The sequence below is a fragment of the Calypte anna genome, chromosome 19 (genome assembly GCF_003957555.1).
Source record: "Calypte anna isolate BGI_N300 chromosome 19, bCalAnn1_v1.p, whole genome shotgun sequence".
Classification (NCBI taxonomy): domain Eukaryota; kingdom Metazoa; phylum Chordata; class Aves; order Apodiformes; family Trochilidae; genus Calypte; species Calypte anna.
The window spans coordinates 10,225,622-10,241,972 of record NC_044264.1 but is presented as its reverse complement, the minus strand read 5'-3'; the positions used below and the strand labels follow the sequence as shown (position 1 = coordinate 10,241,972).

Here is a 16,351-nt window from a genome sequence, read left to right as displayed (position 1 = left end):
CGTGTATGTGTCTGTGTGTATGGGATTACAGTTAAATGAAGAACAGAAAAGGCAGGGAGCAAAGAGGAGTGTGTGATTTTTATTGAAATGTAATTTATATGAAAACAAAAAAAGCCCAAAGCTCTCATAGAAGCAGGTGGAATCTAGTGTTTTAATTTGACCTACAAATTCTGCTGGGCTTGTCTGAACACGTAGCCCATGCTTTCACATGCCTTAATAATTTGATTTTAGGTTTAATCAGATGTGGTAAGATAACTGATTCAACTGTGCTCCTGAGATTAAACTCACCAGAGTTTTCACGTACAGCTATATTCTCTATGTGTTTTTAAAGATAAATTTAGATAAGGAGAACAAAGACAAACATTATCTTGAATGAGGATTTTTTAGAAAAACAAATAACGGGAAGGCACCCTGTCATATTTCTGGCTATAATTAGGTCCTCCCCCAGCTTTTTTCCTGTATCACAATCTAGTCCCTGCAATATATTAATTTGCTCATCTCTGGGGGAGGGTGAAAAGCTTGTCCAGGACAAATTTGCTTCAATTTTGATCGTGTGGTAACTACTGAATCAATCTAGATACGACACTGACCTTAGAATCATTAAGCTTAGAAATAAACCATGAAACTAGCCAGGTTCCCTTCCAGCCTGTATTTGTATTGTAGTAACTGTTCTTTAGTATAACATAGCATTTGACTCTGTTTCAACGTTCAGCACAGGAGGCAGATCGGTTGGGTATTGGCATGGAAACGTCGCTCTTGTTTACAGTTACGTTAAAAGCTTTGTTTAGGTAATGGCCATTCATATCAGAAATAGTATTATAGTCATTTCCTAGAGGACTTGTAGATACAGTAAGTAGAGTTGTACCTAACTAACTAATTATTTTTTTGGTAGAAGTTTGGTTTATTTTTTTGGTTTATTTTTCTGTTTATTTTTTTTTTGTTTTTTTTTTTTTTTTGGTTGTTGTTTAAATAGTTGACAGGGATATGCAAAAGGTACAGATTTGCCACACTGTTTGCTAATGTTCATCTTCAGAAGCTGGTGGTGTTTATCCAGAAGGTTTTGTGAAGGAAAATCCAGCCATTTAGGAAGGGCTGTGGCTGTGGTGCACAGAACTCCATGCTCTTTGAGCTGACCTTCAAAAATGAATGTGTTGCCTTAGGGTTTTATGGCTCTTCCAGCTTTTTACCAGTAGGGCTTTGCAGTTGTGTCCTTCTGGTGGGACTGGTGTTCTCTGTTGAGAAAACTTTCAAATGTGGAAACGTGCACATTTGCATCCACCTTTGGGTATTGCTGTGGAAAATCCGTACCTGTTGTATTTCCCCAGTAGACAACTGCCTAGTCAGTGCTGAATGTATTTGTAGATAATGTTAATCTCTATGAAAAGGTTAGCAATCTAGATAAAGAATTTTACTTTTTTATGCTTTTTGAACAATAAAATGGCAGTAATCACTCATTTCTCAGGTGTGTTAAAAAGATGCTGCATTTGTATCGGATGTAGACAAATCAGTTTATCAGTTGCACATCAAACATTTGTGCTGTTTTCAATTTTGACAAATTAATTGAGCAAAACTGCTTTTTAAGAGAGGCCCGTGGTTATTTACCAGTGACAGGACTATTTATCACCACAGGAATAACAATACCAAAGAGAAACATCTCCTTTTCCTAATCGGGCAGGGGGAGGGGGGAACACGACAAGACCCAACCTCAAACTATTAAAGAAAGCATCTACTCCTAAAAATGCCTTAATATGATCAGGATTAGTTTCATCAGTGAACAAACTGATAGTTTGATAGCCAAAGACAGCACTGAAAGCAGTCACAAGTTGCACAGTCAGGGTAAGATTTAATACTTCGAAAAACCCATTTCCAGACTCTTTATTTAGAATGTGTGTGGTTGTAGACACTGCTAAAAACCAGAGGTGAAATCAGCAGCACGGAGACCTTTTTACTTAGCAGCAGAAGGACATTTTATTACAAGAATTTTTAAAGATGACAATTGAAGATGAGCAGTTGTTTAGAAACTATGGTTTCATTTACATCCAACCATGCGTCTACAGTGGTGTCTTTTTGTTTTTAAGTGATATTTGAATGAAGGGGAAGAATCTCTTTTTAAAGATGACCCATGTGGAAGTTGTTTTTTAAACTGCAAAATGAGCATGTTGGAATGGCAGAGTGGACACACTTTGTAATTTATGCAGTGCAGTGAGAGTCAGTGCTGCATCTTACAGCAAGGGAGCACAGGGTAAAACAAAGATACTTTTTCTTCATTTTTGTCTCTGTGATGGCACACTTCATTCAAGAATGGTTAAGATAACTCCTTAACACAATCATTTTTAAGAACTTGCTTTATTCTGTTTTAAAATGCCTGTTTGTGTCATTTGTGTCTCACTCTCCCTTCTTCCACTCCTGCCCCATAAATTCCCCTTTGTTGTCTTGCATTGCTCACATATATTCTTTGAGGGTGAGCAAACCAGATCACTTTGGTGTATTATTATGCAGGATAATACTGTTGTCCTTCTAATGTTTCAGTTTTAATAACTGAAATGTAAATAATTTGACTGTGTGGTGTTACTAGTCAGGTGACAAAACAAATCAGAAAAAGAAAAGAAAAGCTAAGTAACCCCAAACCCAACTGAAGGAAGATGCAGGTGTCAAAACCAACAGGCTAAGATCCTGATCAGGAATGCTGTCTGTTTTCCTGTGCAACCCACAGAGTCTGCAGATAACATTTAACACGCAGGTTTGGGTGTAGGGGCAGCACCCGGAGACTGATGCGGAGCTCCCCGAGCAGCAGTGGAGCCTGCTGCCCAGAAGCTGATGGAGGAGGTGTACAGAAGAGAGGTTTTCTTCCTCTCTTCCTCTTTCACCCTGCCAAAACCTCCCCAGACAAACCCAGGCAGGCATCCATCAGTTTCAGAGTAGTTCTAGATGACCCAGTGTGCTGAATTATAAGCCTGAGAAATGAGGGATTAATAATTCAAGTGATTAAAAAAAATAAAAATATAAATTGACAACAAAAGCTATCTTGTTGATTTCCCCTTTCTTTTTCCTCAGATTGACCCCAAAGTTGCATTTCCCCGACGAGCACAGCCTAAGGTAAGTAGGAGGATCGATAATAGGATTTTAGGCACACGGAGAATCGTTGTTGCCAGGCAGTTCAGGTTTCAAACAGGGAATTGGCAATGAAAGCTTTTAAAGCCGGAGTGGATGGCGTCTTAAGGGTATCAGCGGATGGCTGTGAAACTCCAGGAGAGCTGCTTTGTCTCCAGTTTAACCATCTCCTGGCAGAACCCTGCTCAGCTGAGGAGCAGAGAGGTCCCTGGCTCTGGCTCTGGCTCTGTCGGGCGCTGCTGCCGCGCTCCCCTTCCCGGGGCTGCTTTGCGCAACCCGCTTCGCGTGGGGTTTGTGAGGAGCGTTTGGATGAAGTGCAGGCTCTGGGTTTGTTTTGAGCTGAGCTTTCAGTTCTGTGGTTGTGATGGATGGGAATGTATCTCTGCCTTCATTGTTTGCAAATTTTCTTTTGTATAACTTGAGAGATGTGTTTGGAGACCAACAAGCGCTGGGTAGTGAGTTTCTGATGGAGCTCCGGACTCTTCAGGCCACAGGGTGTTATTCTTTTGCAAGAACAGTGGAACAATGAGCTTTAAGTCTCGTAGGCAATCAGGCTGGTTGGGGAAGTGACCTTCTCCTTCCAGAGCACTCTTGCTGCCATGCAGCCAGTTTCCATACTGGGACAAAGATGCTGAGGCCGTGTGTGAAGGAACTCCTGCCTGCAGGCTTGCTCTGCAGTACTGCTGGATGCCATTTCTTCTGGAGGAGTTGCTTATGGATGGAAGTGGTTGTTGCTCTTGAGGCACAGATCAATTTCAAGTTCAAATGTCCAGTCAGTTGTTTCTGAATTTTGAAAGCCAGAGGCTGAAAGAAAACTTTTTGTAATTGACTTGTTTCTTTTTATCAGTTTTTTGAGAGTCTATTGGAATAATTTCATTTAGCTGTTGTATGCCACCTGTATACACTCTGATCACCTTGGGTGACTTTGGTATTCTGTTAAAAAATGGAAAGACAAGGCTGCAGTATCGGAAGAGAAAGAGGTTTAAAGTTGATGGCAGGAGACTACCAAGCTCATTCTAGCAGGTTTATTGCATGTAGCTCCTCATGAAAGCAAGCAGCTTAATAATGTGTGGAACTGTAATGCTAAATATTATACAAAACATGCATCTAGGAAAAGTTATGCATTGTGTCTATTGCTGGAGAGATGCTAGTGATTTCTTTAGGAAAAAAAAAAAATGGACAAAACCCAGTAATCTCCGTGCTGAATTTTAGACCAGACTAATGTAGTCAAGTGTTTAGAGGTTATTTATTCACAGGACATATCTAATAACTAATTAGTGAATAATGGTGTACCTGACTTGCTTCTATACTAAGTAAAGAGTTTATAGTTTGTAGAGTTTGTGGCTTCTGGATTGTGTGGATTAATGTTTGAGGTACAACTGAAAGTGACCAGAATTTTGAAGGGTTTCATAATTCAATTATGGAGATGATCTCGTGCTGTGACTGATGTTTCTTTCCCCCTTCTCAACACCTTTTAAAATCTTATTTACATTTTAAACTGTTTTCAATTACCAGTTATCTGTTTCTACAGTGTTATTTGTAAAAGTTTATAAGGCTTAGAGCCGAGCCATTAAGCTGTCCAATGTGGCTTCTTCTGTAACAATTAAAATAAATAAATAGGGCATGTCTTACACCAAGGATATTAGTGAGTTAAATTTTCTTGTTAGAGAATGCAAAATCAGATCATTTCTACAAAGGGGATTTTGTTTTTCTCCATGTAGATGTTTGGTGTTCTCTTTGTTTGTTTTGGGTTTGGGTAACAGACACGTTTTAAGTGTGGGGCAAATCCTGGAACATGCATTGGATTCCACTCTTAGCAGGAACTCGCTCTCTCTGGAGAGGTCAGCAGTGTCTGTTCCTGCTTTTTACACACTTGTCCTTTCCAACGTGTTGAGATTTCTACAGGGTACTGGAAAAAAATGAAGATTGAAAGGGGCCTTACTTGGAAGTTGGAGAAAATGGGATGCAATAAAAAACAGATTTCACATCAACTCTGACGTATTATTCTGGGCAGCATTTCATAATCTGGATTTTTTGTTTTCTGGTTTTTAATTAGACAGTGAATTAAGGTTTTGGACTTTAGTTGTTCATTTAACCCAGTTGAATAGTGAATGCTCAGTGTTAAAATGTGACTGTACTTTAGTCTAATTAACTAGCTAATGCTTGGGCCTGTGGAGATTAATGGCATTTAATGAAATGTCTCTGTCTCGCTCCAGGTGCAAAGGGAGATTTTTTTTTTTCCCCTTAGTAGTCTTACTGGTATGTTTTGAAAATGGGGATCAGGGTTTTTTCTGTGATCACCGGCAGTGTCTGGGTGCTGAGGTGGAAGCAAAGCAGGCCTTCTAGCAGCACATCCCTCCGTCCCTCCATCCCTTTGCTTAGGAGCCCTTTTGACCCTCCTTGGCCCAATTAACTCTTCAGTGGGCAGTGGCCGGGCTGGTTCTGGGGCTGTTTGCCTCCTTTCCCAGCTCCCAGGCTGGCTGTGCTCTGCAGGGTCACCCTCACTTCTTTGTGCCCACACAGTCATTTGTGTGTGTTCCTTCCCCCTCTCTGATTCACTCTAATTGGCTCCCTTCCCCTTTCATGCCACAGCCCAGCAAAATGCTTTCTTTTGGGCTTTTTAAACAGCGTCTCCCTGATTTGACACCTCTCTGGCGATGCAAATTGGTTGCTGAGCAAGAAGTGGCAGGTTGTAACAGCACAGCATTCTTCCCTGGTTTTCTTAGAATGACCCTCGAAGAAAATCCTGGGTGATTGCCTCCAGTGGATTACACCCCAATGTGTAATCCTGCTCTCTTTCTAGAGCCCGGGACAACTTGAAGCCATTGTTTTAGGAAATTTGCTGCTGGGGTTTAACTTGTTGAGGTTCTGCTCCATGGCTGATGGAGAGCTGAACAGAATATCCGTGTGCTTCCTGGCAGCTGCTGCTCTGTGATGAAAATCTGTCTTGCTTCCAAGTGCTGGAAGGTGCTCTCTAACAGTTGATCATTTATAACTGCTGACTGAAAAATCCTTAAAAAGCGAGAGTGGTGTGGGGGGGTAGTAGTTTTGTGCCCTCTTTTGAGTACTGAACACTGCACTAATTTGACTTTTTAATATACGTAGCCTGTCAGCTCTGACATTGCCTGCCATATTAGGCTGGAGAAGCCTTATCAGATTTATCATGTTCATTAGATATTTTCAAATGTAAGCAATTTTCACCCTCAATCCCTTGCCTTGGAGATTTATTTAAAAACCAAAACAAATAGGAAGAGCAAAAGGACAGCAGCCTCAGTCCATGAAGAAGCTCCTTGGCCGTGAAAATGTGGCTGGTGTAGAAATTTGGATGCTTTATTGTGCAAAAAGCAGATATGAATGATGCAGAGGCAGATAAAACTTCAGGCAAAGTTCAAAATAAGTGAGGCTACCCACCGAGTTGTGTTTTGTGCTTAGGTTTCTCCAGGATGGGACAGAGGTGCCTGTTCTTCCTGGCACTTATTACAAGGGCATAATGCACGTGGTTGGAAATTATTCTGGCAAGTCAACAAGCTGGAACTACTTGTAGTAGCATTTGGTGGCATTTGTTAGTGTTGTGTGTGTGACCTGCTGACTCCAGTCTGTAGCCTCCTCCTTGAGCAGCTGTTAAATGAAAAGGACAAGCCAACTGGTGCTGGAGCTACCAGAGCTGCTCCTGGAGCTGTGCTCTGGGTGCTGGATGTCCTGTCTGTCAGTGACCCAGAGTAGAGGTGGTTGGTGTGAAGATTGCCTGTTGTAATTTGGGGTATGATCTGTGAGATTTAGGTACAGTATTCTGGTGACGGTCACAAAAGAGCAAAAGGGCTTTTCTCAGTGAGGGAAACCTCTTGATTGATAATCAGATGGTGATGTGGAGTACCAGTGTTTATTAGTTTATTATTATTATTACCATATGTATTATATTATTATTTGTATTGTATGTAGCAGGGCAGTGCAGAAGCAATGGCTGCTTGTGCTTCAGTCCATCTCTCTGCAAACTGTGTCCCTGGAGTAGCTGGTTTCCTGTCTGGCTGAGCACATGGACTGCAAGAGGTGCAGTTGTGCACATCTGTTCCTCCTTCTTTGGTGAAAAACAGAGTGTCAATAACTCACCTTTCATTTGAGTCTCTTCTGGTTAAACCCTCGTGGATCCAGTTATTCCAGAGCAGCAAATGGAGGGCATGCTCTTTTGGAATCACACCCAGGCTAGCCTAGGATGTTTTTTTTCTAAAGCTAACCAGTGGATTGGGATGTCTGATTCCAATTAAGTGTGTGTGGGGTGTCTGCCTGTCCCTTAGCTGCCTGATAAGCGTGAGCCAGAGTAGCAGGGAGAGATTTTATTCCAAAGCAAATGATAGACCTTGAAAATCAAGAGTTCTGTTGTTTGTTTCCTCCCCTGCTTCTGCCTGCAAGCTCCTCCAGGTTAGTCCCACAGCTTCCCATCTTATTTTAAGTATTGGGTAGGCTTTGAAGTCTTTTTCAGAAGAATGTGAACTGAACACACTAACAGAACTTGGGATTCTTCCTGTCCTGCCACCCTTCCTTCCCCACCAGGCAGTAAAAAGCAGCAAGGTCAGGCCTTTTCTCTAGCTTTTTGGGTTTTTTTCTTCTTTTAAAAAAATTCCCCTGCAGGTCTGGATGGAGTAAGAAAGGAAGAATTTCCTGCTCTTGGCTTTGGGCATAAATGTGTACCTTAATAATACTGCTGTTATCCTCTGCATACAGAGTAATGTGAAGTCCTTACCAAGGGGTATGAGGTATTTCTGTTTGTGGTTGGTGGCTGGTGTTCAGGTGCCTTGTTCAACCAGCCTTGATGTAGATCCCTTGTCCAGGGCAAGCAGCTCCTAGAATTTGTCTCACTGTGGAATCAGATGGTCAGATGGAAAAGTTGACAAGTCTGAGTCTTGGCTAATCAACTCGGGTCTCACTCAGTAGCAGAGAATGAGGGGTTTGAGGCTCATGATTCTTGGTGTCCAATTCTTATTCTCTGCTGTGTGTTGGAGGCAGAGGCTGATCTCCGTTCTCAGGTCTGGCAGCCAGAGGACAAAGTAGCTGTGGAAGGTGTTCTATGGAGAGCAGTGACTTTTGTCAGAAGTAAGAGCTGAGCTGGATTTTTGTGATTTTGCTGGTTTTGGAGGTGTAAGCATGTATTTCTTCTCCCCAACCACTCAAGTAGGTTGCTCGTGTTGTCCTTAATCCCCACAGTCTGTCTTGCATTTGTGTTAAATATATTGCCATTATTATTGCCTAAAGACATCTTTCATGTTAAGAATAGTCCTGATGTACTTCCCTTCCTTTTGACTTAATGCTAAATAAAAATTAAAATTTAATATCATCTAATTTGGGGCTTTTTAAAAAATTTTATTTTAAGGGGATTCTACATTCCCTGTGCTTTTCTGTATTGTTGGATTATTTTTAATGGTGTCTACCAGGAAGGCTTTCTGCACTGAGACCTTGCTGTGTGGGGATGCCAGGAAAGGGTCTGAAATGAAGGAGGTCAGGGAAATGGAAGAGCAGCAGCATGTGAACACCCTTGTGTGTTCCTCTCTGCTTCCAGACTGAGTACATCTCATCTGCAAAGTGCTGAGCCTTTATCAGCCCGGGGGTAGGTCTACTAATGACTGATCCAAAACCATCGAATTCATTTATTTGTCACTGCCAGTGACAGGCCAGTTAATGCTAATGGATTCTTTTTTTAGCCTGTTGACTCTGGTGATAGTCTCATAAACGTTGTGAAATCCAAAGCATTAAGGGAACTTTAACTTATTTTTAGAGGAGAACTACTGAGACAGGGTAATGTGGTGTTTGAGGTGTATGTTATGTTGAGCAGGAATAAGAACAACTCTGCTTTTTCATTAAGGCATACATAAATGTCTTTGCTGTTCCCAGTAGTTATCTGACTTTTCAATTGTATTTTAGTGTTCTCTTTAAACACGTTTTGGGTCATGCTATAAAGGGAGGAGAAGCTGTAAATAGAGCCAGTCATCTCAGGAAAAAATGGCTTGTTTCAGAAAATGGTTCATCTGCAGGCCCTGAATCTTCTCTGTCCCTATTGTGTAAAAGCACTTAAGCATATACTTAAGTTGGCATAAGCATGTGGGTAAGTGCTCTGCTGAATCAGAATGGACTAAAAGCACATTATTAAATGCTTTGTTGAACTGTGGAACCCATAGCAGAAAAAGATTAAAAGATTAATTTGTGTATTTGACAGTACTTTGTATATGGTCAGTCCCATCACTTCTCTTTCAGAGAGCCAGCTTCATCTCTCATTTCTGTCTCCTGCACCAGATGATCTCACAAGAAAACACTAATCTGCACTTTCCTCAAAAAAAGTGAATTCATGGTCAGTGTAGCATCAGACTTAAAAAAAAACCAAAACATTGTCAAGCTTAATTTAATCTCTAGACCTGCAATCACACATTCTGTTTGCCATCGTCACTGGCATAATTCTGTAAACTATGCAAGTGCTGTTCAGCATGGCTTAGGTTTCTAAGATATTATTGCTGTAGAAATTGTGGTTTGCTGAGTAATTTGAAAGTTAATGTGGATCTCTGTAGTCAGATCAGCATGCGGTATTAATAAGTTACCTCTACACTTTGGCATTTTGCTGTTCTCCTCTTAAAAATATTTCCTTTATTTTTTGAGTGCAGGGAAAATCTGAAGAATGTTAGGAAGTTCTTCTCCCCTGCTTGGACTTTCCTTGTGCTGGGACATCTGCAGCTGGATGTATTGTGGCCGAGCCAGCTTAAATTAAGTATTAAGACTGTACTTTGGGAACTTTGTATTTTAAAGAAGGACCCTACCCTGTTAAGACTTAAGCAATTCTACACGTGAGGAAGAGTGCCAGGCCTCAGCAAGCACAGTTAAATGTGGATGAGGCTTTTTAATATGTTGGTGAAGTGTATGTGGCAAGAAGGGTGAAGGAAAAGAAGTATTGACAGCAGCAGAAAGTGTCGTTCCCTCTGCCCTTCCCTCCCCCCAGCCAAGACTTGCATTAATTTCCCGTTGACTCTGCTATACAATAGGGAAGAGGTTTCAAGCTGACTGAAGGGGCAAAGGTCCAAGAAAACTACTGTAGCAAGAAGTGATGCAGAGTGACAGTAATGAGGTGGCCTGGCAGGTGGGAGGGAGAACGGTGGGATGGGGAAAAGAAACTAATATCTGATGAATTAAGTAGTTCCCAGGGTTTAAAGTTGTTAAATCCTCTTGGTTTTTATTTTTTGGTTGTATTTGCCATAGAACTATGAAAGGTGGCTGGAGCAGAAGGCCTTTGTGGTTGGGAATGTGGGCAGGGTCCTGGTGCAGCTCCAGTCCTCGTGGTTCAGGGCTGGCTTGCTGGAAGTGCTGATGTTGCCCAAAGGGTACAGAATTCTTCTGTAGTGTCCCCAAATCTGTGCTGTGCTGTTTTAGTTTGTGTTTTAATATTCCTGACTCTGAGCTCATCTTTATGCTGCTCAGTTCTGCATCAAAGAGAAAGTGAGGAGCAAAGGGTGAAGAAGTGTTTTTAAAATTGTATTTATTTAAAATGGGCACTGTGAAGTGCTGGCAAGACTTTCAGCTTCTTGAGTGCTGGTGGAAACAGTGCCTGCTAGGTAGTCAGTAGAGGGTTTTGTAACATTGTTGAATAAACATTGCTTAGGAATCTTCCCAAAAGGTGATTTGGTGTGGTGTGTGAAGAGGTTGCAACAAGCTGAGCATTTGTCCCAGGTATCCATAAATCCCACTGGACTGAGAGGTATCGCTGAAGTCAGAGGCTTGGTTTGTGGCAAGAGTGTGTCAGCTGCAAACTCTCAGCCCTGGCAAGGTTTGCTGTTTGTTGCACTGCTGGAAAAAGGTGTTGCTGAAGGAGATTTTTCTACTAATTTTTCTGCAGTGCTTGCTAAAAGAGTGAAACTTCTGTATGGTTTTCCATTTGGCCACGTTATCAATCATTTATATTCAGAGATGCGTCAGTGCCATTCCCTGCTCTGAGCCTGAACTCTGCACAGTGCCTGATACACACACCGAGTGTTTATCCTTTTGCCAGAGGTTTGCAAAGTGTAAATTAGTATAAAGATCTTAATTTGCTGGTGAAACTCGCGTACTTCTGGTGTTGTATTTGGCGGACCTACAAAGCCTATGGCAGAGCTGTGTGCTCAGTGAATTGTGGAAGGGAACGGAAAACACTGAAAAGAAATCTGAAGTTAATGCTGAGATGTGAAATCTGATAGGAGTTTCCTGAGGACACGGGGGCTGTCGGTGCGGGGCTGCTGCTGACTTGTGTTGGATGGTGTCAGGCCCTCAGCCATGCCCTGAGGATTGATCTTGAATGAGCCCCACTGAGCCAACGATGGTGAAAGATACCGGCTTCTTGCAGCTGGGGCTCGCTCTCCTCAAAAAGTCTTGAGGGTAAGGTGTGTGGTTTTTGTTGGATTGATGTGTCTGCACTAGACAGCTCACCTTCCTCCCCAGTAGCTCAGCAGTACAACTCCAGCCCTGGACTGGTGCCCTGCTGAATATGCAGCATACCTGGTGTTTGTTCAGACAGCACTTGGTGAAAATGCCCTGTGTAAAACCTGCTGTGATAACATCCTAGACCACTTCAGCTGGTTTTGGCCACCTTGCTAAGCACAGCGTCAGTGAGAGATTGATCTTTATTGATGTAGAAATGTGAAGTAAGGACCTGATGGGGAGGGTACTGGTGCAGCCATTGAGGCAAGGGTCAGAGGAGAAAAAGGCAATGGGGGATGATCCAAAGCACTCTGGCATGGCAGAGGACACCGTCATTTCCTGACGCCCGGGTTCAGTACCATGAGGTAAATGGCTGCCTCTGCCTGGGAGAGGTGTGGGCAGCATCCCAGGGCCTCGGGCAGGACGTGTGTGAAGGAAAGCTTTGCCGTACACACCCAGCCCTTTATCCATTTTGCCTTTGAGGGGTTAAAATGAGTCTGGTTTTTTTTGTTTGAAACTTTTGATTGTAAAGATTTATAAGGTAGGCCCTGCCTGGAGTGGCAGCCCTTTGGTGTGTGGGGAGGCTGTGGCTGCAGAGCCCCGAGGCCCCTGGCAGCCAAGAGAAGGGCCTTTGCCACAGCAGGGGGATGGACGGCGGTTTGTGGTGTGAGTTATGGCTGCTGCTGGTCACAGGGGGGCTGCCGGCTGGCGTGGGGCTGAGGCACAGTGCCCGGGAGGGGGAGATGTGCAGTGGGCTTAAATGGGCTCAGCCACACATTGCAGGATGGGGTTTGTCCTGCTGCCTTCAGTAACAGGAGGAGAGGAGGACGCGGGCTCAGCTGCAGGTGTCCCGGGATTCCTCTGCCTCCAGAGAAGCGTTGGCTCCTCTGTCCCATGGAGCTGGGCGCTCAGCCATGCCGGACGCTCCTCCGCCCCCATGGTCCAGCTCTTGGAAGCTGGCTTTCTCCTTTGTGCTGCAGGACTGTGCCTGTCTCTCTCTGTGTGGCCCCTCGTTCCTCCCAGTTGGAGCTCAAAGGGATGGCTGCTCTGCTGTGTCCATTTCATGTCGGTGAGGAGCATGTCCTGAGGCCTTCCCAGTGCTGGGCCGTGCTCTCAGGGTGTGCCTGTGCTCCCCCCGGGCAGCTTGGGGTGGGTGGACAGTGGTGAAAAGCAGATGGAAGAGTCTCCTGCCACGGTAGCTTTGTGCTTTAAATTCCTGACTCACCTAATCCTGTGAGCTGTGATCAAAGCAGCAGGTTGTGCGTGCGGCATGCCTGGCAAGTTGTGTGTGAACAGGGAGTTGTGATTATCACATGAGATTTTTATTTCTTCCACCCCCCCTTTTTTCATCTGGTGTCATTAATCTTCCAGACCAAATGAAGTGATTGTTGAAAGTCCTTCAAAGTTGTGATTCCTCCCAGAGTTTTGTGAGCTTGGCTCTGATTTTGCTGTTGGTATTAGAATTCAGTTTAGGCTTCTGGACCTCTGTTTTGTAGGTATCTGCAGTGGGCATTTTAGTAGAGGCAGTTCTCTAATCAGGTGTATATATACACTCAGAAGAGAATAAAACATAGAATAAGAAAAAAACTTAAACAATTTATTTACGAGTCCAAAGGCTTTAATGCTAAAGAGCCATGAAGAAAGTTTATTGGAACTCTAATTACAGACATAAGCAGTGATTATCTGTCTTCATGCTTTTATAGTCCCCAACACTGTCATCTGAACATATGAAGCTGATGAGAGTGTGTGCAAATGATACTCAGCTGATGCTGTTTAATCCTGATCTCTTGCAATATGTGGAAAGTAAAATAAAGTGTCAGTTCATTTGAAAATGATGCTGAAAGGACAAATATAATTGCAGAAAACATAACCTTATTTCATCCAGCTTGAAGGTGAAGGAATGCAATTGACAGGGTAAGCATCTGTATGGATGTGGTCAAAAGAAATTTTGCTTATTTCTTAATGTTTTTAGGTTTTCAGCAGGTGCAGTCCTTCAGCTTTGGAGGGTGCCTTCCTTTGTTTCCTTGAAATGTTCTGAATTTTGTGCAGCTGAGAGAAGGACAACAGCACCTGTTTGTCTTCTGTTCCTGAGAACTGGGGATGGTTGGATCAGGGCAGACAAATGAATGCTGCCAGGAACCTCTTGAGGTGGAACAGAGATCAGAGAGCAAGTCCTGAATTGCTTGGCCTGATTATTGGTGCTGGTTATGCAGGTGAAAATGTGCTCTGTGCTGTAAAGGGGAAAAGGTAATTTGGTGGCTGTATGCAAGATTCTTTTCCTGCTGCTTGGCAGCCCTTACAGTCTGAAATGGTATGAAATCTGTTAGCTTTTGGTGAACTCAGGTGCTTCAGAAACTGTGCCTGCATTCTGTGGTGCTGCTCTGCAGATGGGGAGCTTGCACTGCTGGTGCGGTTGAGCGACTAAACCTAACGTGGCATTCCTGGACTGTAACCTGGTGCCCATTTTGTAAAGAGGTTTTTATGTCTTCGCTGCCCCAAGAAATGTTGAGTGGGAGACTTTGTGCTGCTTGGCAGGCAGAGTGGTGGAAGGAGCGGTGCATGCAGAGCTCTGGCATTCTGCACACATGTTTGTAATCCCAAGATTGGCACAGGTTTAGATGATTTGAATCTGCCTGCTGCCTTTTCTGCCCCCTGTTCCCCACCTCTTTGTTCTCCCCAGGCAGGTGTGCTCCACACCTGATGGCCATTTCTAATTTTCTCATTAATGCTGATGGCAATCACTTGTGCAGGATGAGGTGGGGAGTCGGGGGAAGAAAGGAGCCAGGAGTCATAAGTCCTGTGAATTCCTAAGGAACAGGACGTGAAGAGCCCAGGGCTAAGCTTGGACCTTAAAAAGGTAACTGTTTTCTTGATGATTTTGTTGATATTGTAGGGGAGGTTCTTGTTGTACAGAAAACTGCTTAAATTTGTTCTTTTCTGAAATATGGAAGCAAAAAGGAGGAGGCTTTTATGAAGGGGATTGGATTGTGTTGAAGGCTGTTTCGAAGGAGAACAGTAGATGCAGAGGAATCTAAAATTTCTATATTTGTTTTTGTTTGCACTGAATTAGGACCAGGTTAAAACCACAACTGCCCTTGTATGTTTTTGGTGGGCTTTTCTGAATTACTCAGTTGTCTTTTCTTTCGTTAAAGTTACTGGGAGTTAACCACTAACTTCTGTCAGAGCAGGCTAAAGTAAAGCTTCTGTCTTGCCTAATACATTCAAGTACATTTTAAAAATGAAACCAGAAAACTACTAGTAAAGTGCCTAAATACCCAGGGAAGTAGGTAATGCAGTTTTTGGAGGTGTATGCCTGCCTGTCCTCTACTTGAAGACAAAATGAGAGAGTGCTGTTTTGAAAGCCTTGGTCCTCATCTTGGTGAGCTGCCAATGTAAAAATGGTTCTTGGAAAAGTTTTATGCAAAATGTTGTTGAATGTCTGCAGGACATATGTTCCTGGAGCATCCTACTTTCGCAGAAGGCTTATGTGCTGAAAGCTAGTTTAAATCTGACCCTTATTCTCGTGGTACTGAGATGAGGTGATTGTCATCACCCTTGTTTATGGATGTGGCAAACAGAAGTGCTGCTCGTGTGTTCTGCGACACTTGAAACAGTGGGAATCTGGAGGCTCAGGAGAGGGTTGTTCTGAACCCAGTGGGGTGCTGGGGCTGCACCCACAGGACCACGTGTTTCCAGGTGTAGGTGAAGAGAGGAGATGGGTGGTTTGGGAAGCTGTGCTGTGGCTCTGCTGTGTCAGTAACTCTGTTTTCCGCCGTCCTTGCAAGGTGACGGAACTGTGTGCAAAGATTCCCTGGGTGTTGCATCATTGGAGATGGGCATGAGTCAGTCATGAAAACCCTCTGCAAAAAGCTTTGGTGGCTAATCCTGGCTTATTACAAACAGTTGTTGAGAGTAGGCCTGGTTTCCCTGGGCATTTGAAGCATCTTAAGAATGATGCTCGTGGTGCTCGGAGTCCGAGGGGGGCACAAGCAGGCGTGGGACAAGCTGTGAAGTGCTTAAGATGGAGGAATGAGGGATGCAGCACAGCCACCCCACTGGTGCTTCAAAACCTGTAGTCAGCTATTGCAGCATGGGGCAAGAAAAGGAAGAAATTAATATAGAACTGCTCCCTGCCAGGGTTTGATTGATTTCTGGGGGCAGCTCTGTGTCTATAGCATCACAAAGCAGTGCTGAGACCCAGGGCTGGTGGCACAAAGGTGTGCTGGAGAGCTGGGGTGCTGAGTTGTGCTGCCCCCCTGGTCAGGGGAGGAAGATGGAGCCACCAGGTCAGTGCTGCATCCTTGTTCCTGGGCAGTGCTTAATCTCTCTCTCTGCTCCCATGGCTGGGAGATGCTGCAGTAGTGCTGAGCACCCTGCACACCCTCAGCAGCTCTGCCCCAGGTGCTGTGCTGCCCTCCCACACCCAGGACTCACCTCTGTGGCACATCTGTAGGGAAAGAAGAACTGCAGCCCAGGTTTTTGGGTCCCAAGCTGGATAGCCAGCAGCCTGTGCTGGGCTCAGGCTCCACTGCCAGGCCTGTTGTAAGCTTTAATTCATGTGCTTTGGGATCCTCTGGCAGGCAGTGCTGTAGAAATGAGGAGTATCATTGTGTTTTATTGTGGTTTCTAAGAACGCAGTGTGTTTGTGCTTGGGGGAGCCCCAGGGGCTTTGTTTTTTGCCAGGCCTGAGCTGTTCTTCAGTAGAGCCTTCCTGGGGCGTGATCTAGTTCTGCCCATTAGGAGTGAGAGATGGGCCTGGCTGATTCCTGCTCCCTGCTGCATAATAAATCTGATACTAAAATTAGTGCTGGTCTCC

At 43.9% G+C, this 16,351-nt stretch overlaps 1 protein-coding gene across 19 annotated transcripts in view; it reads left to right on the top strand.

Annotated features, from left to right (window-relative positions):
- Nucleotides 1-16,351, top strand: part of MSI2 (musashi RNA binding protein 2) — a 195,560-nt gene that overhangs the window by 2,312 nt on the left and 176,897 nt on the right. For all 19 annotated transcript variants that reach the window (XM_030462366.1, XM_030462365.1, XM_030462362.1 and 16 more), the window contains exon 5: nt 3,055-3,096. In XM_030462366.1, the coding sequence (XP_030318226.1) occupies nt 3,055-3,096 (42 nt within the window). The remainder of the gene's footprint in view (nt 1-3,054; nt 3,097-16,351) is intronic.